At 46.8% G+C, this 21,353-nt stretch overlaps 8 protein-coding genes across 8 annotated transcripts; 4 read left to right on the forward strand and 4 right to left on the reverse strand.

The window, feature by feature from the left end:
* Positions 1-627: 627 nt before the first annotated feature.
* On the reverse strand, positions 628-2,043 carry GGS22DRAFT_149809 (uncharacterized protein). Its single transcript, XM_047959197.1, has 2 exons — positions 1,689-2,043; positions 628-1,517 (listed from the first exon to the last, which is right to left on the reverse strand). The coding sequence occupies exons 1-2, from the start codon at positions 1,749-1,751 to the stop codon at positions 945-947; spliced, it is 636 nt and encodes a 211-aa protein (XP_047823859.1). The 5' UTR covers positions 1,752-2,043; the 3' UTR covers positions 628-944.
* A 243-nt stretch (positions 2,044-2,286) lies between these two features.
* Positions 2,287-3,834, forward strand: GGS22DRAFT_149810 (NAD(P)-binding protein). Its single transcript, XM_047959198.1, has 4 exons — positions 2,287-2,550; positions 2,608-2,801; positions 2,861-2,925; positions 2,985-3,834. The coding sequence occupies exons 1-4, from the start codon at positions 2,496-2,498 to the stop codon at positions 3,616-3,618; spliced, it is 948 nt and encodes a 315-aa protein (XP_047823860.1). The 5' UTR covers positions 2,287-2,495; the 3' UTR covers positions 3,619-3,834.
* Positions 3,835-5,665: 1,831 nt separating this feature from the next.
* Positions 5,666-7,230, reverse strand: GGS22DRAFT_149811 (uncharacterized protein). Its single transcript, XM_047959199.1, has 3 exons — positions 6,495-7,230; positions 6,143-6,435; positions 5,666-6,080 (listed from the first exon to the last, which is right to left on the reverse strand). Exons 1-3 carry the CDS (start codon positions 6,640-6,642, stop codon positions 5,709-5,711), a joined length of 813 nt encoding a protein of 270 aa, XP_047823861.1. The 5' UTR covers positions 6,643-7,230; the 3' UTR covers positions 5,666-5,708.
* Positions 7,231-7,401: 171 nt separating this feature from the next.
* Positions 7,402-10,608, forward strand: GGS22DRAFT_149818 (Indigoidine synthase A like protein-domain-containing protein). The gene is made up of 5 exons (XM_047959200.1): positions 7,402-8,071; positions 8,156-8,832; positions 8,888-8,954; positions 9,076-9,302; positions 9,352-10,608. Exons 1-5 carry the CDS (start codon positions 7,673-7,675, stop codon positions 10,322-10,324), a joined length of 2,343 nt encoding a protein of 780 aa, XP_047823862.1. The 5' UTR covers positions 7,402-7,672; the 3' UTR covers positions 10,325-10,608.
* Positions 10,609-10,620: 12 nt separating this feature from the next.
* GGS22DRAFT_7348 (WD40 repeat-like protein) lies at positions 10,621-12,627 on the forward strand. Its single transcript, XM_047967945.1, has one exon. The coding sequence runs from the start codon at positions 10,642-10,644 to the stop codon at positions 12,463-12,465; it is 1,824 nt and encodes a 607-aa protein (XP_047823863.1). The 5' UTR covers positions 10,621-10,641; the 3' UTR covers positions 12,466-12,627.
* On the reverse strand, positions 12,526-13,295 carry GGS22DRAFT_7345 (uncharacterized protein). Its single transcript, XM_047967943.1, has 2 exons — positions 12,831-13,295; positions 12,526-12,778 (listed from the first exon to the last, which is right to left on the reverse strand). Exons 1-2 carry the CDS (start codon positions 12,975-12,977, stop codon positions 12,587-12,589), a joined length of 339 nt encoding a protein of 112 aa, XP_047823864.1. The 5' UTR covers positions 12,978-13,295; the 3' UTR covers positions 12,526-12,586.
* A 1,052-nt stretch (positions 13,296-14,347) lies between these two features.
* Positions 14,348-18,407, forward strand: GGS22DRAFT_149832 (uncharacterized protein). Its single transcript, XM_047959201.1, has 2 exons — positions 14,348-16,897; positions 17,062-18,407. Exons 1-2 carry the CDS (start codon positions 14,695-14,697, stop codon positions 18,039-18,041), a joined length of 3,183 nt encoding a protein of 1,060 aa, XP_047823865.1. The 5' UTR covers positions 14,348-14,694; the 3' UTR covers positions 18,042-18,407.
* A 144-nt stretch (positions 18,408-18,551) lies between these two features.
* Positions 18,552-21,342, reverse strand: GGS22DRAFT_149833 (P-loop containing nucleoside triphosphate hydrolase protein). The gene has a single exon (XM_047959202.1). It carries the CDS (start codon positions 21,151-21,153, stop codon positions 18,730-18,732), a length of 2,424 nt encoding a protein of 807 aa, XP_047823866.1. The 5' UTR covers positions 21,154-21,342; the 3' UTR covers positions 18,552-18,729.
* Positions 21,343-21,353: the final 11 nt, after the last annotated feature.

A 21,353-nucleotide genomic window follows, 5' to 3' on the forward strand; every position in this document is an offset into this window, starting at 1 on the left:
ATGGTAGTATCGGAGAGGTTCTAGAACTTGATGGTTGTTTATGGGTACATGTTTTTTATAATCTGTAGTTGAGGGAGTCTCAAGTACATCTGATTTGGTAATGGCCTATAGGCGTGGACTAAGGGGTATAAAGGGGTTGACAGCAATGATAATGAATATCCATGGATATCTACCTAGCAATACTATAATCTAACTTAAGGATTCGATCATATATCATAGTTTCAAACCGTGCCTTACCCTAAAAAAGACATATAGGTACCATATGAAAACACGATGCTTGGGGTTAATAATCGGGCGTTTTATTTCCGAATAAGTAGTAAGAATCCACTCTAACTTTGAGTTTTATATGCTTCCAGTAATCTTAAGCCGCAATAACTAGAGACGTTTTGAATAATTAGTCACAAAGAATCAACTTCACATGGTATAATCTGTACACCATGTTATGTAACTGACCCGAGTTGTATAGCCTATTGCCACGTCACCTACTAGCGTCCAGGCTAGATCGTATTCTCAACGACGATTCGTCTTTGAGCGGTTTACTTCATAAGGCATCATTCCCTTAGTGAATATAAAGTTGGGCTCCTAGTATGATATCAAGTGTGTCACCGATCCACGAAGAGTATGCTATGCAACGAGAACATAATCTCATAATGCTGAATACCGAAATAAATGCGTGTACCATGCCATCTTTTTTATTCATGTCTTTTGTTACTACATCCATATGTGTGTAGAGGGATTTGGAGGGAGGTGGGAGTGCAAATATACAACTCTGGTGCAGACAACCCTCCTAACTCCGGGATATTTGTGGCTTTATGACTTTAGACAGCATCCCATCCAACTCCAAATAACTGGACCATGTCATCTCCTAGTGCCATAATGAGTGATGAGAAACAGATCGGCTGAATCCCTACTTGAATTCCTTCTCTTGGGCTCCTCTCTCCATCTTAGATCCTGATAACGTACATCTCTGAGACGCCATCTCCCCAGATACCGACAATAGCCATCAAGAACCCGATACCGGAGACAGCCGTCTGTATTAGCTTATTCCTGACGAAGAACTCGACTTCGCTGCGGACCTCCTCGCCGTTGTAATCCTCATCGAACTCCTCACCATTAGCACTAGTATCCTCATCACTGTGCGCTTCACCCAGAAGTTCGTAGCTAGCTTCCATACGCTTCGCGGCCTGCTTCTCCTTGCGAGCCCTGTTGAGCTCGGCACGTCGGTGCGCAGCGGCAGTTGTGCTTGAGACAGGCTCGCCGAAGATGGACGGGGTTACATAATCAGTTAGACGAGTGCCGAAGCAGAACAGCGACGTGTAAAGTAGGTACGGGTGCTTGAAGTTTCGAGGCGATAAGGCGAAAGCGAGTAGGAAGGCACTGCCTGATACGGTAGTCAGAGCGTCGATATGGAACGATGCGGATGATGCAAGAGATCGGAAGGCCTTGGCCGCGGCCGAGGCGGAAGGTAGTTCAAGGAGAGACGGGATCGTGAGGGTCGAGATGGTGTATGAAGTCCCCTATGATTTGATGATTAGATTAGAACCAACTTGTAGACAAAGAAGACGATGAGATATGGGGGTATGTCGGGATGCATGGCCTGGGCTTAAGTGGCTCATCGTAGACCTTTCGCGCGGGGACTGGAGGAGGGACTGGAGGGGCAAATTCGGAAAATGGATCAAAGTACTCACTGTCAAGAGACCCAAGGAAATGGTCCCTACGAACTTCAGGACGGACACCTTTTTTGATGCCATGGCCTCTGTGCAGAAGTAGAAGATGTTGAACCAGATGCTGTTGGATGAGGTTGAATCCGGGTTATCGGAGAGTCAAGGTCAAAGTCGCATGGAGTGGTTAAAGATCTTAGATGGTGTGCGAATGTCTACCTCTACTAAGTATCATGTACTTAATACATGACGGTTGGTCGGGTTCGGGCGTCAAACGGTTATACGCCTAATGTGGGCAAATAACAATGAACGATTCAGGTGTTGACCTCAATGAGTTATCCTTACAAAATCGATAAAATCGACTGATTGGAGGGGCTCGAAGAATGACTCTCGGGCAAAGTTCAAATGACGGCTGTTGTAAATGGGACCCATCGATATCCGGAATACGTAATTGGTCCAAGCTTCTACTTCCGTCTGGGCTAACCCTTTGCGGTATTGATGCCTGTGACTGCGGGTGCTAGAGCAAGACTGGACTAGTCTATCCCTTTTCCGCTTATAAATGAATATAATTCGTCAGTAACTCCGAGTGGAGCTTTAACACTAGGAGCCGAGGTTTGTGTCACATCGCTTTCCACGGCAAGAACTCGTCTATCAGTCATTCATTCATATTTCATACCAAGGTCATTTTTAAGTTATCATCCCAAAGTTGCGGAACTATATTTTGTTTATATTTATACTCATATATATCTCTCATTTTTTGGTGTTATTTATTTAAATACGTACATATTCTTAATATATTGTCTCTGTTATATACCCTTACTTACATCTACCAACATGCCAGTCCCTTCGTCTGAATATGTAAGCAATGTATGGAAACAAGGGATCTTCGGTTAGCCTCTTGATAATGAACATGTATTGACCGCGCGACTAATTCGTATCTATGTAGATGGTCGTGTCGTATTCGTCACTGGCGGTGCCGGGTCAATTTGCAGTGCGCAGACAAGAGCTCTAGTTCACCTCGGAGCTAATGCGTGCATCATCGGCCGTAACCAGGAGAAGACAGATGCGGCTGCCAAAGATATTGCGACCTCCAGAGAGGGCGCAAAGGTCATCGGAATTGGCGGCTGTGACGTCAGAAATGTCTGTGTAACCATGAGTCCGCGGTAACTTATCTACGTAGGCACTAACAATAATAACAGCCCGATGATCTAGTCAAGGCTGCTGAGCGATGTGTCAAGGAGCTTGGCGCCATCGACTATGTTATGTAAGGATCTTTGGTCAGTTTTATGGTGAAATGGCTTGGCTAACAAGAACTGTTCTCAGAGCTGGTGCTGCCGGCAATTTCGTAGCCCCTATTTCAGGCCTCACCTCCAATGGTTTCAAAACAGTCATGGAAATTGATGTACTTGGGACTTTTAACACCGTCAAGGCCACAATACCGTATCTTATTGAATCAGCCGCAAGGAACAAGGGGAGCCCAGGCGGGGTGACAGGAGGGAGAATCATTTACGTATCCGCCACATTCCACTATACCGCGATGCCTATGCAGGCACACGTCATGGCTGCGAAAGCATCGGTCGATTCGATTATGGCGTCAGTAGCTGTAGAGTACGGACCATATGGAGTTACATCGAACGTCATCGCTCCTGGTGGTATTGGGGGGACAGAGGGGATGGAGAGGCTTTCAAGTAGCCGGGCAGACATAAATACAGCCGCCTCTGGCATCCCCCTTGGTCGGTTCGGTTTTGTCAAGGATATCGCAGATGCGACTGTGTACCTCTTCAGCGATGCGGCCAATTACGTATCCGGAGAGGTTCTTGTTGTGGACGGCGCCGACTGGAGGAATAAGGGAATGGCCGTTGGTATTGACGCCGACATGAAATACCCGGACTTCCTACTCAAGGGCGAATTCTCTAAATATGTTAAGAGCGGTAGGAAGGAGAAGCCGAAGCTTTGAGTGTTTTTTGTCGAGACTACAATTTCTTGGGTGGCTTTCTGATGTAGCGAGAATTATATTCAAAGCGGAGCGGACCAGATGACTGTAATCAAGGGATTAGGTATTTGTAAATTGTATTATATTTATTGTTCGTTTTGATCAGTTGATCGATATATACTTAGGTAGCTAGGAGCCATAAAATAGGAAACAGGAAATAGGAAATAGGAGTTGGAATATGTCATAGTCAGGTGCACCGGTGCATTGGTATCTAGCATGAAGATGAACTCATGTAAGAGCCTGGGTGAAGGATAAAAAAAATACAAAAAAGGCAAAAAAGCTCAGCTGAAAGATGGAAGCTGTGGTACTCGAACCACCGTGAACCGCCAGCTTCTCCGCATCACCGATGGGAAATCTTAGCAGCCTACGAAAAACCCATCTCGCCCGGCAGGAATTTTTACTGACCTACACTCTCAACCATTGGGTCACAGGGGCCCTCCGTCAACCCCACGATTGAAAGGCACTTGTGGTCCATGCCTTACACAGATATTGTTTCGATATATAAACCTTAGTTTGGTCGGGGCATAGTGCGTTGTGATTGGCCATTGCTGCGGACAAGATTCGTCACGTGTGCCGAAGATTTCCCCGATGTGGTGGTTGTCCGGGGTATCACGTGACAATACATTTCAGCATCTTATCCATATCACTCAATCATGCACAATATGTACAGGCACATTACTGAGTCAAATCTTGGGACGTATGCCCAATTAGTATATTCTAATATCTACGACGAAATGCTTCTGCATTTTACGATATTCAGTTGATGCCGGCATCCACGTTGAGGACTGTAGAATCAGTCTGCTCTTCATTTAACGTGTTCCCATCACTTACTCAGAGTTTCTTCTTTAGAATCATCAGGCTCTGACTCCCCATAATAAAGAGGAAAATATTCGTCAAACTCCATTTCGTATGTCTCATACTCATTTCGAAAAGGCTCTTCAAAATAACTAGATGAGACTTCATCATCTTCGCCCGATTCAAGTTCTTCGTCTACATCCCAATCCGACTCTTCATTTTGGCTTAGAGCTGTCTCACTGGTATCGCTATATGAGAGCAGGAAATTGCCACGTCTTTGAGCGTATTGCTTTTTGAGAGCATATGAAGCTTGGGCGCATAATGTAGCATTATACCAATGATCGAGTCCACTACTCACATGCCACTTCTTTTTGCGAAGACGATTGAGAAATTTATTCGCGATCAGGGCAGAAAACTTGGATGTCTTTTTGTCCTCTTTTATTGTTTTATTCTTTGTCTTACAGTTGCCTATGGCGACGACATTCTTCGCGATCTTCGATCTGGACGTCATGGTTTTGGATTTGTTTATCAAGGAGGTAGGTAAAGCACTAGGTACTGGTTTAATCCGAGGTAGATTTATTTCGAATACTTTAGCCTAGTTAAAAATGCCTAGGAAGCGCCTGCGCTTGTCGAGCTAAATGCACTTTGGAAATTTGCACGAGTTTCAACACGTAGCAATTGTATCCAAACAACGTCTTTATATATTACTCTATAGGATAACAGAGGCAAAGAATCATTAAAAATCAAAGGTCCAGTTACGAAACATGGCTTACCAGGTAATTAGGGGTAACTTTCAACAGATGTAATAGTTATTAGTTAATATAGTTTAGAACATTATCTTTGATTTTTTCCTTAATTTCGAATCAATGTCTTTATAAATTCAAATCAAGTCGTTTCCTTTGTTCTTACCCACGAGTAAGCCAGAAATCGCTTAGTGTTTGGAAGGACATTCTACGGTCTTAATATTAAGTTACGAAGTCGAGGTACATACCTACTTACCTAAGTATACATGTTCAAATGCCTCAGCTAGCTTAAGTCTACACATATGCCTGGCATGCCAGTTGCATCTTAGTAATGTAGAATTGATGTTACTAAGTGGACACTACTCAAATAGTGGATAATTAAGCTGGCATGTAAGTCATTGACTTTTGGCCCACGCTGAGTTGTTCACTCCCTTACGTAACTGGTTCTAGGAATTCCTACTCAGAAGCAGTAATGGAGTACAAGTTGTACTGAATTTATGCCAATGTAAGATAATATCAAATGAAAAAGGTAATAACAGATGATAACAAAACCCAATATGCTGTGGATGTCCACTGGATTGCATTGGCACCGCTCCCAAGACCATCGCCGGGGTTCGCTTCCGGCTTCTCAGGCCCAATCCCGTCTTTACCATCATCGTTACCAGCATCAGGTTGCTGGATAACTGTCGAATCTCCCGGCGCGAATAGGATACCGACAGTGTTAGCTGCATCCGCGTTGATCTCTTCAGGCGTGAGAAGAGGATTGTTGAGCGGGTCACAAGGCGGATTATTGCCAGTGAAATCTATCTTATTCGTGACGGAAATGGGGACGTCAAAGACTGTATAATGGTCCCCTCCATTGAGACGGAAGTTCTGCCGAATAGAAATCTGGCTAGTATGTAAGTAATTGGGCATAAGTGAGCGAGACTCTGATAATCTGGTAGACTGACATTGTAGGCCCCCCGGTCGCTGTCTGCGCTGGTCGGTTTCCCATCCCCTATCAGACAGTCTGGCCAGTTCCACTTGACATGCTTGACCGTGCTTCCAGGCTCGGATTGCATAATATCTCCTAGGCTGACATTGTTGGTCGAAGCCGTTCCATTCGTTATCGTGAAGTTTCTTCCTGTGACATAGCTGTAGAGGAAGATAGTGATATTATTAATCCTACTGGGACTGTTATTGGCATAAGGAGGAAGACGTAATTTGCCGTTGGCAGTTACGTCGAGTGCTACCTCGATGATGTCTGTAAATATTTTCTTAGGTCCTGACTCTTGCTTTTTCAGTTATGGCATGGTGACTTACCTCCACCCAAAGGAGTACCCGGCTGTGGCGCATCGAGGACGGCGAAACCAGGTGTGAATATTTGGCCGCCTGCGATTGTGAAATTGAGAGCTATAGCTCTTTGAAGGAGTAGAGAGAGGAGAAAGATTGGATGAATTAGATGTTTCATCTAGGCTGGCTGCATCTCACTGAGATGCGTTTGCATATTGTAAAAAGTGGAAGAGAGACCGAAAAATACATGGGGATACCAGATCACTAGGTGGGGAGCACCAGATATATAGCTATAAGTTATAAGATTGTTATTATTGGATAGACGGATAGAAGAGGAGTAAGGCAATGGAAAGGCGGCAGCAAGATCCGGATGCCATTATGTTATATTCGGGGTTTATGGATGGTATACCCTGTCCCGGTTGCTAAGAGAAGCTGGCAGTTTCTATGGAACAGGATGTCATAGGACTATTAGGAACCCTGCCCACGGAGCTAGATAGCATGAATGCATGTAAGGATGGTATATGTCTCGATTACCTGAATGCTTCGCGCATGTCTCTCTTATTTAAAAGGTTGAAGATGACTCCTCTCAGAATTGAACCTGGTTGAATAGCATGCCGGGTTTTATTAAGACTGTGAGCAATAGGCCATTGTGATAGGTACTCACTTATTGAAAATTCAGCCATAATACTGCATCCCTTGGAAGTTAAGAGTGAGAAGACGGGAGTTTTAGGATGACGATGAAGCCCAAGATGGTTTCAGATTGAAATGCGATCGGATGAAGGTACATGTACCTATGTACTAGGCACTTGAATACATAAAATACTTACATAATCATTTTGCAGATTTAAGTGGGACTTTCGTGCGAGGTAGGTACCTAGTAGCTTTGTACATTATCAAGGTGGGGGTCTGGAGTCCGTCTCCGTATCTTCGTATTCCAACTTCTCTCACCATACTAGTTGACGCCGAAGGGCGCAACCTCATCTGCAACTCATCCGATCCGGAGACATAGTGATTCCACCTATAAGTATATAAAACAGGGTGCTATAACCATATTTGGTTCTTCTGATACAGTGACACTTCAAAGTGTCTAATCAGGTCGATCGAGGTTAATGCAAGTGTTTTCATGCCTATCTACTTAGGCGCTTTAATCCCGAGAGTATTCATTTCACCTCTTAGACACCAACCGGGAATATCTATCTCTGCCTACTATGAGATTACTACATCAATCATGGCTCTTGGCTAGGGGTCGTTATAGTCACATTGCCCACAAAAGGCTATTTTCAAGCTCAAGGAAGCTAAACCAAGTATCAAACCAAAGTCAATTAGCAGCTTTGAGAGGAACACTTAAAGTGTCTGAAGAGGTGACTGATGCACTAGCTACGAACAAACCCGTGGTCGCGCTTGAATCGACCATTTATACCCATGGAGCTTTAGGTAATGATTTGGACCTGGAGGATATTGTTCGACGCAACGGTGGTGTGCCTGCCGTCGTTGGTATCTTGGGAGGGGTACCTACGGTTGGCCTCCTACCCGACGAAGTCACTCGTATGGTCGAAGGCTCGCCCAAGAAAGTATCTCGACGAGATATTGCCTACCTAGTTGGCATGGTATGTGTTGAACCCCGCTGATCTACCATCATCACACATCATGCCATACCTTGCGCTTAATTCTGAATATATTCTTTTATATAGGGCCTGGCAGGTAATAAGATCCACGGAGGGACAACCATCGCTGGCACTATGATTCTGGCGAGGCTTGCTGGAATTCGAGTTTTTGGGACGGGTGGTCTTGGTGGCGTACACCGTGGCGGGCACGAATCATTTGATATTTCTGCCGATCTTACCGAGCTTGGCCGTACGAGGATGGCAGTAATCAGCAGTGGCTGCAAGGGCTTCTTGGATATTCCTAGGACCTTGGAGTATCTGGAAACTCAAGGTGTGCTCGTGTCGACTTTCGCCGATGGCCGGACAGGCGCTGTTGATTTCCCTGCATTCTGGGCACGAGAAAGTGGCACCAAGAGCCCGTCCATTGTTCACGACGAGGAACAGGCGGCTTCTATTATCTTGGCACAAGAGAGATTAGGCATTGAGTCGGGTCTCTTATTTGCTAATCCGATACCTGAGGAATTTTCTATCCCTCGGAGTGAAATGGATGCTATTATTGAGCAAGCTGTCAACGAGTCAACACAACAAGGAGCTCTTGGCAACGAAAACACACCCTTTATCTTAAACAGGATTAGGGCACTCACTCAAGGAAGGAGTGTGCCAGCAAACAAAGCCTTGGTGCAGGCAAATGTAGAACGAGCTACTAAGATAGCCACTGCACTTTCTCGACTTATCGCGGGAGAAGCCTTGTCGTCTAATAAATCGTGAGCCTTGAGCTCCCCTTTACTGTAATCTCTAGATCTAACGCGTGTGGATTAGGGTGAAGATACAACCCAGCTTTTCAACTAAGAATACGCCGATAGACAAGCCAATAAAAGAGACTGATGTAAGATTGCCTATATTGCATCCACAATCCTGCCATATCTTAGCATTGCGAGCCGATTACGAATTTTGATATTTCCTCTTGCGGATATGACCATGATATTGAACTATACTGACAGTTGTAGGTCATTTCTGAGGCAGACATCTTAGTTGCCGGTTCTGTTGCTGTTGACTTAAGTTGTGATTATGTCGGCGAAGACTCTTTAGACCATCCCGCTCCTCATCTACATACATCAAACCCAGCACATATTGGCCAATCTATAGGTGGCGTTGGTCGCAACGTGGCGCTTGCGGCCCAAAGAGCGATGCAAAGTCCCAAAGTACGACTCTGTAGTATGATTGGTGATGACCTGTGAGTTGCGATGGACAGCTATCAGTAACACAACCGCTAACTGATCTAGTGCTGGCTCAACTATACTGTCTTCCCTGCATACAAGTGGCATGGACACATCATGTATCAGGCAATTGAGCCGCGAGCATTATCCATCTAGTCGGACTGCCCAGTACGTGGCGGTCAATGATGCTAATAAGAATCTAATCCTAGGTATGGCAGATATGGGAATTTTCGCAACTCACTCATTCCCAGAGCACTGGAACTCTACAATACGATCGTCGAAGCCCAAGTGGTTGGTAGTTGACGGCAACTGGGCAGACAGAGATGTACGAGCTTGGATACGGGCTGGCAAAGACAACGATGCCCAAGTGGCTTTCGAGCCTGTGTCGAAAGAGAAGTCTAGCCGTCTATTTTGCAATGAAAAGGACTTGGAGAGCCTGGGTGTCTTCCCGAAGCCCAGTGTCGACTTAGCGACGCCCAATCAATATGAGTTGGCAGCAATGCACGCAGCTGCACAGCGACACGAATACTTCGACAACCAACGGTGGTGGGAGATTATAGACGCTTTTGGCATGAGAGGGGCGAGAGATCGGTTTATCAAGCTTACTTCTGCTGACATGACAGATGACGGTATTCCGCAGCAGGTGATCCAACTTCTTCCATACATCCCTACTATCATAACAAAGATGGGAAGTGGTGGCGCTCTAATGGCAACGATCCTGAAGAGGGGCGATCCCCGCCTTCTGGATCCGGCATATGAGAAGTTTATCCTCTCAAGATGTCTTAATGACCATCCAGATGTTGGAGGGGTCTATATGAGATTATTCCCGGCAATAGAAGAGGTGGAAAACATCGTCTCCGTGAATGGAGTTGGTGACACGTTCCTCGGAGTATTGATTGCGGGTTTAGCACAGGGTGGAAGGACCGAGAATATCCTAAATATTGCTCAGAAAGGCGCCGTCCTCACACTTCGGAGCCCTCAGTCTGTAAGTGAAGACTTGGGTATCTTAAGGGATGAGCTAAAAGCTGCCGTGGTTTAATCATTCTCGGTTGACTTCGATGCATTCATGATATAAAACCATTCATGGCATCATTTCAACTGCAATAAGAGGGATTTATTGAACAGCAGGATGAAAAAGCACATGTTCTCATTTCGATGGGAAATATTGGTGGCTTCAAGTTTTATTGATGCTGATAGGTACAGAACAGTACGTACCTCGGAGCAGGGGTGGTAGCGCTAGATAGTGGGGCACATGCAAAGCTTCTGGGAGTCCGAAAAAAAAAAGTTCAATCGGTGCTACAATAGAATTTCCGATTTTTGCTATACTCAATTCTACTACATAAATCCAATTCGTGAATGCTAATGCCTCCAATACCCCCGAGACATCCAATAGATACAATGGAAGATGACGACCACACATCGTCGTCGTCTTCCGGTCACGACGATTCCGACATTGCCAGTGACAATGAACCCACACAGCAGACACGACGAGCGCAGGTGATCGATAAAGACTCGGACGAAGAGGAACTTGAAAGATTTGTGCTTGGAGATACAGCTAATTTCCGTGAAAATCTGTTCCTGGACGATTCGAGAGAGAACAATGCGAATACACTCTTTCGAGGCTTCGGCGACGAGGAAGAAAACGAACCCGAGTCTGGTTTGGAGGATGTGGACGATGCAGACCTCTTCACTTTTGACGTGGGGGGAGCCGCTCCAAGTGGTAATAAAGATCTTATGGTAACACCAGCGGTTAAGAGCCAAGATGTTTCTAGCAAGGAGAAACCCGCCTGGGAAGATAGCGACGACGAGCGCCTAACTATATCACTGGCGGATGCAACCCAATTGCGAAAGCTACGGATTAGCGAAGCAGAGGACGTGATAAGTGGCACCGAATATACTATAAGACTTCGACAACAATACCTGCGCCTCAATCCTCTCCCTGCATGGGCACGAGAGACTGAGGAACGTCCGGCGAAGCGTCGGAGACGATCATCTGTCGCAGCAGACGACTCGGACATATCAGAGGATGAGGCAGATGATGAAGGAGATGCAGAAGCCTCCGCGCTACCGCTGGATAAATTCCTCCGAGACGCCAATTCCTTGAGAGAGAACAAGGTCCAGAAATCGAGGAAACTTCGTCCAGAGGTTATTGATATTCAAAGATCTCGTGATATACCTGATACGCATAAAGACGAAGTCACATCTCTTGCATTCCACCCAGAATACCCTGTCCTGCTGTCTTCTAGCACCTCCTCCGTGCTGCACTTACATCATATGGCACCAACTGCTCACCCAACGCCAAACCCTCTCTTGACATCAGTACAAGTTAAACAGGTTCCGGTTCGGAGAGCGGAATTTCTGTATCCTGCTGGGGATAAAATCTTCTTCGCTGGACGGCGCCGATATATTCATTCGTGGGACTTGGCGACCGGAATGATACAGAAGACGAACAAAATACAAGGTCATCGACTAGAACAAAGAACTTGGGAGCGCTTCAAGTTGAGCCCATGTGGTCAATACCTAGGGTTGATTGCCTCGACAAGAAAAGGCGGTGGTATCATCAATATCCTAAATGTCGCTACGATGCAATGGATTGCTGCTGCCAGGCTCGATAGTCGAGGTGGTATCGCAGATTTCTCGTGGTGGAGTAATGGTCATGGCCTCACAATCCTGGGCAAAGGAGGTCAGGTTGGTGAGTGGAGCATGGCTGCGAGACGCTTTCTGGCGATTTGGCAGGATGAAGGTTCCAACGGTGGGACAGTTATGGCATTAGGAGGCCATGGTGGCCCCGTGGTACTTGGTGAGGATCGATGGGTAGCAATCGGTTCGAATAGTGGTGTAACAAACATATACGATCGACAAGCCTTGGTATTACCTTCTTCAGACGAAGAATTAGAAGTCCAAGAACGGCCCGAACCGACTCGAAGGTTGATGCAACTTACAACCCCGGTTACCGTCCTCACGTTCAGTCCCGACGGGCAACTACTGGCGTTTGGCAGCAAACATAAGAAAGACGCGTTGAGACTAGCACATTTGCCAAGTTGCACAGTCTACAGGAACTGGCCAACAGAGCAGACACCACTTGGCAGAATATCAAGTGTAGCATTTGGGAGAAAGAGTGACTTGCTAGCTGTTGGCAATGATGGAGGAAAGACTAGATTATGGGAGATTCGAGGCTAGACAAGATTACGAGATACAACCATCCGCCGCAATTCAACTGTTATTCACATCTCTGCGCATTGTAGCACCAAATCCACCAAATCCATCCCGAGTCCACGGCTTGCCCGACTCTAACTAATCTTCAATATGAACGAACCATGGCCAACAGGGATTTAAGCGGGCTGTCTTTGGGTATTTCCCGTTTAGGATAGAACTTCTTATGTTTTCGCGTATATCGACCAAGTTCGGCCTGGGACTCGAAGAGATGTGGTTGCCGGCCTTCTCTAACATCGTGGAGGAAATCCACAATATTCACCCAGACATTTCGCAAAGCCTATAAGAAGTTAGATATATGGATTAGGGGATGCAAGTTCAGGATTCCATACTTTTCGGCACTGCGTCTTGCTCCTAAAGGTTCCAGGAATACCCAGATCATCCATGAGTTGCTGCCAGGCTTGGAGGTCTCCTGTTCCGAAGTATTCGTCCCACTGCGATACCACTTTTCGGTGAGACTTCGACTTTGACTTTGTCATGGCTGGCAAGATTCCGCACGTTCAATTTGCACCGCACTTATCGCCGCCTCTGTATCTATCGTTAAGTTTATCCAACATATCGAAGACCAGCAGCCGAGCGGAGTCTAGTAGATAGCTAGGTATCTTATAAAAATGAAATCATTTTAGTCAAACGTTTATTGGTATTTTAATTGATGTCTCATCATTTCTTTGATCCCGTTTGTCTTGTTGGCTTTACGCACAAACAGGTGTTTGATGCAGGATCCCTTTAAGATAAACAGCTAAGGCATACGTAACTGCACTGCTCATCTTAAATCTGTCAAATTTTCTATTTTTGTGATTGATAATTGGTAGGGAATAGTAGGTTATGATACTTGTTCGCGTTGGCGTAAGCCGAGTTACTAAGGACCAAGTAGTAGGTATGTGATATATGATATATGATAATACTCTAGAGTTTAGGTGCTATAGGTGCCATAGAACGATACGAGCCAAGTAACAAAACTATTCTCTACAGTACCTAACTATCTAAATGATATAAATTCCTGTTTCTTTCTTCTATAAGATACTTCCACGTGGTAATTTGACTGCAGTCATTCTTTCCTGACTTGTCAAGCCTAGATTGATAGGTCGAGTTGAGCCTCAAATTTACCAATAAATGGCGAGATCAAAGCTCGAAATATTGTTACGAATAAATTTATCGCAAGTACGTATATTTTCCTAGAGAATAGATTCGGATATAAAAAGTCATGATATGTTAAATCGATGTAACGACAATTTACACCCCCTATTACGGGACTGTGAAGGTTGCAACTTTGTAATTATTTGAGTTGAGCACCGTCCCGCGGTTCTGGTAACCGGGACAGGACCCACAAGCTCCATCGGATCGAGACCCACAGCCCCGTAGCCCCGTACATACATATGTATGTATGTAAGTACCGAACATTTTGAATTTTCTAGTTTCTTCCAAAAACATGATTGGAATGTAATTCGTTCAAACAGCCGCAACTTTCGACTTGGGATGGATCCCATCATGGATCCTCTCCACTGTATCTCAACATGATCGAGGGGAAATTGTGTGCTAATGTACTGCAAATAATGGCAGAACAGCAAAGCGTCAAATCGGACGAATGGGAGTCACGCCGTCACGCCACCGACTTGTTTTGAGCTGCATGGAACTTGGGCTGTGCATGACCCGTTTCAGCCCACCGTCGTATGGATACCTGACTGAGCCAACCGGGAACCGCCGTATTATTTACTTGTTGCGTTGTCTCGGAGCCATTTTGCTGATTGGATCGATCAATCTGTTCAAATTTTGTCTATCCCGTTCTATCTCACCCGCATTTCCCGACTCTGCCCGGCTGGTCCAAGCTGGTCCAGGCATAAATCGTCATAATGGTTTACTTTCCATTTGATAACAGAGCGTCAATTACTGAAAACAACCGAAAGTCCCACATGGCAATCCCCCCAATCAGACCATCTGCATTCCTACGAATGGCTATGGCTATTCATGGCAAGCCGGGATAGTGGGCCTCGTAATATATGGTAATATGTGGCATGTTATGAGTGCTATGTTAGAATTGCAACCGCGAGTACCGGCACAGATAAGCTTGGGCAGTGTTGATGTCCTATTTCTTGACCATACACCATGTTTGTCTCGTCCTCTTCTTTTATTAACCCACCCTGCTAGACATGGTGAATTGTTCATTCGTTCGTTGTCTCCCCTAAGAGGATCTCTATAATGGCCTCCGATGCGTCAGAACGCAGACCCAAGTCGGGGGTTCTCCCTGCCAAATTCAGAACCCTTGTTAACGACATGAAAAGGTTCAGGATCCACCGCCGTGAGAAGAAGGGGGCCAAAGGCGCTATGCCCGAACCCACTTCTACCTCCGAAGTCCTTCTGACCCCTGAGTCGACGAAGCCAATCCAATCGATACATAGTTCTCTGCCCGCGACAGCGAACCTCGCCGTTCAGGTCACCATCACTTTTGATGAGCCCCTGAACTATTCATACACTCGAAATTATGAAGCATCGCCGTCGTTGCAGGCCACCGAGGCAATGTGCCAGGGCCTGCTACGGCGAGTTGATCACTGCTGCCATGAGTTAATTACCCGAAAAGACTCAACTGCCATGGAGTATGCTGCTGCAAGTGGTTCAGATAAACCGTTAAGATTCGAGATACAAGTCGATATCATTAGGGGTTGGTCTGAGATTTGGGCGTCCAGAACCTTCAAATCCTACCAAAAGCAACTCTTATCAGTTGAAGCTGCAAGAGAAGTCATCATATCAACCCATCATATAATAGGGCTTTTCTTGCGACAGCATGATGAAGGTTTTGTTTGGAAAGACGGTCCGGTACGAGATGATCCGCTAGATGATCAAGGGAAATTCCCGCATCGCGCCGGTCGTGTACAGCCCATGTCATGCGTACCACGCTCCTATTTTCTTGAAAAGTCACAATCTTTCGAGTTAGTTCCTGGTTACACTGTTGCCTTCTCGTTCACAAGCCGATGCCAACGCCGGAAACCGTCCGAATGGCACACAACAGTCGAAGTGAACAGTGCCCAGGCTGCACCCCTAAATTCGATTGGGATAGAAACTTTATTCTTCGAAACATCGTACGCCCTGGAAGGCGTTTTGAGATCAGAAAGACAAGCCTTTGAAAAGGTCCATAGTCTCTGTGTTAGCCTAGACGGGTGCAAAGACTGTCGACATCATGACAATGACGGCTTAGAATTGCAATTTTCTGTCATGAACAACCTAGGGCCCCAGTTCCCTCGTTTAGAGAGAACTATATACTGCAACAGCAATCTTTCCTTCCACTCTGATGCCCAAGAATGTATGGCATTTGTCAACAAAGTAGAAACTGCTCTCGCTCATGTTCGAGACGCTACTGATGATATCATTAATCGAATGAACGACCTGGAATTCAGGATAACAGAACTTCGTGGACATGGCTGGTCGTTGGAAGAGCCACTAATTTTTATTCTGGATTCCTCCAAGTCATTTTCCCAGAGGAATATCGAGGCCGTACTGGATCGGATCCAAGCTGGCATCACAGACATACTCCGGGGCAACGCCATATCTGTCCGAATGACAGCTCACAAACGGGGCCATTTCATTTTGGATAAGACGTTCGTCGCTCGAGAACCTTTTGAGCCGACAGAAAAGAAGGCAAAGCAGTCTCGCAGATCGAAAGCTTTCGTCTTAGACCGGTTACAACAGCGTGTTGAGCGGGACATTGCAATGATTTGCAAAGACACCATAACGCTCGATGATGCAGATGAAGAGACCGGAACAGTTCGAACGGAAGCTGGCGTTCTAGAACAGAGCCCTACTCATGATGCGGATGTTTCTGTCTCCGTAAGTGGGCTTGAAACCACCGAGTCGATCTCCAGGGTCCCTACAGAGCAGCACGAAGATTCTCCCTGTGAAAACCAACACCCGGAAACTAGTGCTGCTACCTCCATTTCAGAAGGGATGGCAGAAGACTACAACTTAGCATGCAAAGCTGCAAACCCTGATGCTCCCGAGGAACGAGAACTTTCCGTACCTCCATCTCCCACCAGATGTCGACCATTTATACCTGCCAGGAAATCATCCAGTGCTTCGGCCGCCATATTCATCCCAGAGACAGGTGCTCGAGCTTTTCCATTAGTGCCAGATCTAGATTCTTATGTAGAATCTGAAGGCGCTGGCTTAGACAAGGACCACGAGAAGAGAATCATACAGGCTATATCCGATGAGCCTCTCGGTGGTAATGTACCGCATCAGCTTGCCGCACGGATTTCCCGCCCGAACACTGCCCATGAAACAATGGCATCCCAAGAAAAGGAGCCAGCCGTAACAAACTCCGGGGAGGAACCAGCCTACGAGCCTTCGATTGCCTCTTCGACTCCTAGCCTAGTCTTCGGTGATGGTTCTTCCCCTGATAGTAGCCTCCGTAGGTTCATCCCAATATTCATCCTTGTCCTTTTGGCCTTTCCATCAGAACAATGACCGCGTATCCATGGCCGTTGCCGAGTGACACCTCCAAGGAACCGGCCGCTCCCCTTATGTCTTTCTCGGATTTGCCGATCAACGATGATTACTAACTAGATATTATAGTGATTACTCCTAAGAAACACCGTCTTAGCCCCGACGTGGACCACTCGAAGAATGCAATTATAGACAGCGACGATGACGAGGCCAGAGATTCGGGTATCGATGTTCATCAGGACTTCGGGAAGAGCCAACCTTTCCCCTCACCTACTCTTCGACATGCAAGGCCAGTAATTTCGTCGCCATTGCGTGTGAGCCAAACCGTTCAGGACCAAAGTCCCCTCTCCATTCCTGCGATTAGCAACGCGCCGTCGAAGAGTATCATAGAACTTGCCGACCAGACATTCGGCCAACAATCGTCATCTGCCCCTTCTATAACGCATATCCATCATGCCTCTACGACAGAAATTGACACGGCCGATGCGTTCACATCCGAACTTCCAAGTCCAAGCAAACCCCAAGTCGAAACCCAAAGCCTGAAAGAAGAAAGCGGCGAGTCTTCTCCTAGCACCGAACCCGAACTCCCCAATCTCCCCTCCCAACCCGAAACGGAAGAAAGCGAGAACGAGAACGGAATAGAGTTCCAAGAATCCACCACGAACTCCTTCGCCCAATCCAAACCCGACTTCACATTCTCGTCCCCACCCGCGATCTCCTCCCCCTCGCACAGCGAATCAGGCTCCGACAACCCTAATAATAACAACAGTCCGCCGAACCCCATCCCCATTCTTACCTCCGGTTCCGGCTCCGACAACCCCAACTCTTCCATCCCCAGTCTAAACCCCAATCCTCCACGTCTACAAATCGACATGAGCCCCGACCCATCCGAAGCCGACATCGACTCGGACGCGGAGCTGTCCCCGCCCAGCCGCCCTCTCACCCAGCGCAGCTCCTTCGGCAGCGCCGGCGTTCTCGGCTTCCATGAGCAGATGTTCGGGTCGCTGAGTTTAAGGTCCGCGCTTATTCGCTCGCGGCCTGGGTCTAGTGGCGATTTTAGTGTTGGCGAGGGGAGGAGTAGGCCGGGGACTGCGGTTTCGCATTTGTGATGATGGTTTCTTTTGTTATGGGATGGGGGCAAGGTGTGAGGCGAGTTGCATGGTGCATTGTGAAGAAGCATAGGTATAGCGTGGGCTGGCTCGGAGTTGAGTTGAGTTGGTGGTCAGCATAACTTTCGTTTGTAGGATGGGATGGGACGGAATTGGGTCTTGTGCATGGGATATGCATAGCTTGTATCAAAGCAAAGGATAGGATAGGAAAGGAATGGAAGGAAAGGGTTGGTTATTAGGATATATACATGGAGACTCAGCGTCGGGAAAATGGGATATCATTTGTATTGGGTTATATATCATAGCATCCTATCCTCTAAAACTTCTAGAAAAGATGAAATAATACATAAAAAATTGTTAACGGGATTTTCATATCTGGTTCAACTTGATACATGCCAAACCATATAACTTAAGTAATACTCGTCCTAAGAAGCAGTCACAGGTTGTTTAGTTCGAGTGGAATATCAACATTAAACACCTAAGTAGTAATATATGCAGTATATACAATCTGAGACGAGAGGTCCTGTACACCTAGGTATATATAATCATCATCATACAATCATTTACCAGTGCATCATCGCACATCCATATTTTACAGCCCCTGAATACCTTTTACTTTCAAACCCCAATTCCCTTTTTTATTCCTTGCGGACCAATTAACGCCATATTCTGAATACACACAGGTAAATCACGAAGATCCGGATTCAGTCTGCTGTTCTGCCTCCGCCTGCGCCGGGATCTGGAAGACTTCTAGGCCGGTGTTATCTTCCTTAACACGAGCCACAGCCCGATCGCCTCTCTTGAGCTCTCCGCGGATGATCTTGTCAGCAAGGCCGTTGCTGATTTCGGTGGTGATAAGACGGTTGAGGGGCCTTGCTCCGAACTTAGGGTCGTACCCGCGCTCAGCGAGCCAGTTGCGGACCTCGTCGCCGACCTGGAGTGTGATGCGGCGGTCGTCGAGCCGTTCCTGGAGTTCACGTAGCCGGATGTCGACGATGTCCCGTAGAGCGTCGAGTGTGAGTCGCTTGAAGACGATGAATGAGTCGATACGGTTGAGGAACTCCGGCGGGTAGCTAGAGCCGACCACGTCGAGTACGGCTTTACGAACATCGGGGCTAATCTCACCGTCGGGTGTCTCGCTATACGGGTGATGTGCGTTGGCGCCCACGAGGATATCGGCGCCGAGATTAGACGTGAGAACGATGATAGTATTTCGGAAGTCCACCTTGTGGCCTTGAGCATCGGTCAGGTAACCTTCGTCAAGGACCTGAAGGAGTAGGGCTGAGATATCGCGATGCGCTTTCTCGAATTCGTCGAATAGCAGGACCGCATACGGTTTCCTTCTCACAGCTTCGGTAAGCTGGCCGGCGTCCTCGTAACCTACATATCCGGATGGGGCGCCGATAAGCCTTGATATTGTGTGCTTCTCCTGGAACTCGCTCATGTCGAATCTCACAACTGCTGATTCGGTCGAGAACAAGAATGCGGCAAGCTTCTTGCATAGCTCGGTTTTACCGACGCCGGTAGGTCCGAGGAAAAAGAATGAGGCGAGGGGCCGATTATCTCCGCTTAGGCCGGCTCGTTGCATACGTACGGCATCCGCGACGGCCTTGAGAGCTTCATCTTGTCCACGGACCGATTCCCGAAGTGTATCTTCCATATGTATTAGTTTTTCAACATGTCCGGACGTAAGCTTTGCCACAGGTATTCCGGTGATTCTCGAAACGACATTGGCTATATCATCAGCCGTGACCGAGTCGTGGATTAGAGTATCTGGGCCTTGTGCTGAAGAACCTTGCTCGCCGTCCTTGGGAAGTTTCTTCTCGAGATTTGGGATGACACCGAAGCGTAGTTCAGATGCCTTGGCAAAGTTTCCAGATCTCTGGGCTTGGTCAAGTTCGATGCGGGCCTTGTCTAATTCTCCTTGAACCCTCTTCAGAGCATCAATCTCCCCTCGTTCTTTCTCCCACCTCTTCGTTAAAGCCCCTTCTTCTTCTTGATACTTCTTCAAGTCTTCCTCGAGTTTTTCTCTCCGTTCACGGCTAGCTATATCCTTTTCTTTTCGCAAGCTTTCGAGCTCGATTTGGATAGTCATTATTTTCTGATCAAGTCTCATGATGTCTTCGGGCTTACTCTCCTGTTGCAAACGTAATGAACTTGCAGCTTCATCCATCAAATCAATGGCCTTGTCAGGTAGGAAACGATCGGTGATATAACGGTTCGAATACGTCGCGGCTGCTACAAGAGCTCCGTCCGTGATTCTGACACCATGATGTACCTCATATTTTTCCTTGATACCTCGCAATATACTGATTGTGTCTTCCACTGTAGGCTCATTGACTAGAATCGGCTGGAACCGTCTAGCCAATGCCACATCCTTCTCGATCAATCGGTACTCAGCAAGAGTGGTAGCACCACAGCACTGCAGTTCTCCTCTTGATAAAGCTGGTTTCAGGAGATTTGAAGCGTCAATAGAACCTTCAGCCTTTCCAAGCCCAAGGAGAGTATGTAGTTCATCGATGAACAATATGACTTCTCCGTGGGCTTCTTGGACCTCGGTTAATACCTTCTTTAATCGCTCTTCAAAGTCACCCCGAAACTTAGCACCAGCAATGAGTGACCCTAAGTCTAACGATATAACCCTTTTATTCTTTATGCTTTCCGGGACGTCACCCCGTACTATACGTAATGCCAAACCCTCTAGAATGGCGGTTTTACCCGTTCCCGCACTTCCGATTAGGACCGGATTGTTCTTCGTTCGTCGCGAAAGGACTTGGATGGTACGTTGAATTTCGGCGTCCCTGCCAATAACAGGATCTAATTTGCCATCTTTCGCTCTCGCGGTGAGGTCGATACCGAATTGTTCTAAAGCAGGTTTCTCGGGCTCGCCGCTCATATTCATTCGGTGGGTACCACCGGGTGGTTGAGGTCTACCATTCGCATAGCTTCGGTATGTGGGAGCAGGTAGAGTGACATTTGGAATGTGCTTTGCTGTGCTAATAAGCGCAGCTCTAGAAAGTAGCGAAGGCGCTGTGTTGAGTCGTGTAAGTCCCCTCGATGTCGCATCGGCGACTCGTCGCGAGGACTTCAAAAGTTGACTTCTCGCAAGCATTGTGAGAATTTTTGGTGGCTGAGAATTGGACAATAAGAAAAAAAGAAAACTGGTTTAAGAAAGTCAAGAGACTTCTCTTGTATAGAAATCTGGTTACATAAGAAGAGGGTCTCCTGAACCTAGAAATGGTTCTGGATATCACGAGAGCTTCAAACTAGTGCGGTCGTTGCCGCTGGAGCTTTCTCGAACTATCGAACCAT

Source organism: Annulohypoxylon maeteangense (genome assembly GCF_022496945.1).
Source record: "Annulohypoxylon maeteangense strain CBS 123835 unplaced genomic scaffold GGS22scaffold_1, whole genome shotgun sequence".
Lineage (NCBI taxonomy): Eukaryota > Fungi > Ascomycota > Sordariomycetes > Xylariales > Hypoxylaceae > Annulohypoxylon > Annulohypoxylon maeteangense.

Bases quoted from the DNA above. Each gene is read 5' to 3' on its own strand.
- GGS22DRAFT_7345 (XM_047967943.1), bottom strand. From the start codon at position 12,977: ATGACAAAGTCAAAGTCGAAGTCTCACCGAAAAGTGGTATCGCAGTGG. The intron at 12,779-12,830 runs GTATGGAATCCT...AACTTCTTATAG, and splicing joins GCAAGACGCAGTGCCGAAAA to GCTTTGCGAAATGTCTGGGT.
- GGS22DRAFT_149833 (XM_047959202.1), bottom strand. From the start codon at position 21,153: ATGCTTGCGAGAAGTCAACTTTTGAAGTCCTCGCGACGAGTCGCCGAT.
- GGS22DRAFT_149832 (XM_047959201.1), top strand. From the start codon at position 14,695: ATGGCCTCCGATGCGTCAGAACGCAGACCCAAGTCGGGGGTTCTCCCT. The intron at 16,898-17,061 runs GTAGGTTCATCC...TAGATATTATAG, and splicing joins TTCCCCTGATAGTAGCCTCC to TGATTACTCCTAAGAAACAC.
- GGS22DRAFT_149809 (XM_047959197.1), bottom strand. From the start codon at position 1,751: ATGGCATCAAAAAAGGTGTCCGTCCTGAAGTTCGTAGGGACCATTTCC. The intron at 1,518-1,688 runs GTGAGTACTTTG...ATCAAATCATAG, and splicing joins TTTCCTTGGGTCTCTTGACA to GGGACTTCATACACCATCTC.
- GGS22DRAFT_149818 (XM_047959200.1), top strand. From the start codon at position 7,673: ATGAGATTACTACATCAATCATGGCTCTTGGCTAGGGGTCGTTATAGT. The intron at 8,072-8,155 runs GTATGTGTTGAA...TCTTTTATATAG, and splicing joins TTGCCTACCTAGTTGGCATG to GGCCTGGCAGGTAATAAGAT. The intron at 8,833-8,887 runs GTGAGCCTTGAG...CGTGTGGATTAG, and splicing joins GCCTTGTCGTCTAATAAATC to GGTGAAGATACAACCCAGCT.
- GGS22DRAFT_149810 (XM_047959198.1), top strand. From the start codon at position 2,496: ATGCCAGTCCCTTCGTCTGAATATGTAAGCAATGTATGGAAACAAGGG. The intron at 2,551-2,607 runs GTTAGCCTCTTG...GTATCTATGTAG, and splicing joins ATGGAAACAAGGGATCTTCG to ATGGTCGTGTCGTATTCGTC. The intron at 2,802-2,860 runs GTCTGTGTAACC...CAATAATAACAG, and splicing joins GCGGCTGTGACGTCAGAAAT to CCCGATGATCTAGTCAAGGC.
- GGS22DRAFT_7348 (XM_047967945.1), top strand. From the start codon at position 10,642: ATGCTAATGCCTCCAATACCCCCGAGACATCCAATAGATACAATGGAA.
- GGS22DRAFT_149811 (XM_047959199.1), bottom strand. From the start codon at position 6,642: ATGAAACATCTAATTCATCCAATCTTTCTCCTCTCTCTACTCCTTCAA. The intron at 6,436-6,494 runs GTAAGTCACCAT...AAATATTTACAG, and splicing joins GGGTACTCCTTTGGGTGGAG to ACATCATCGAGGTAGCACTC. The intron at 6,081-6,142 runs GTCAGTCTACCA...CATACTAGCCAG, and splicing joins GCGACCGGGGGGCCTACAAT to ATTTCTATTCGGCAGAACTT.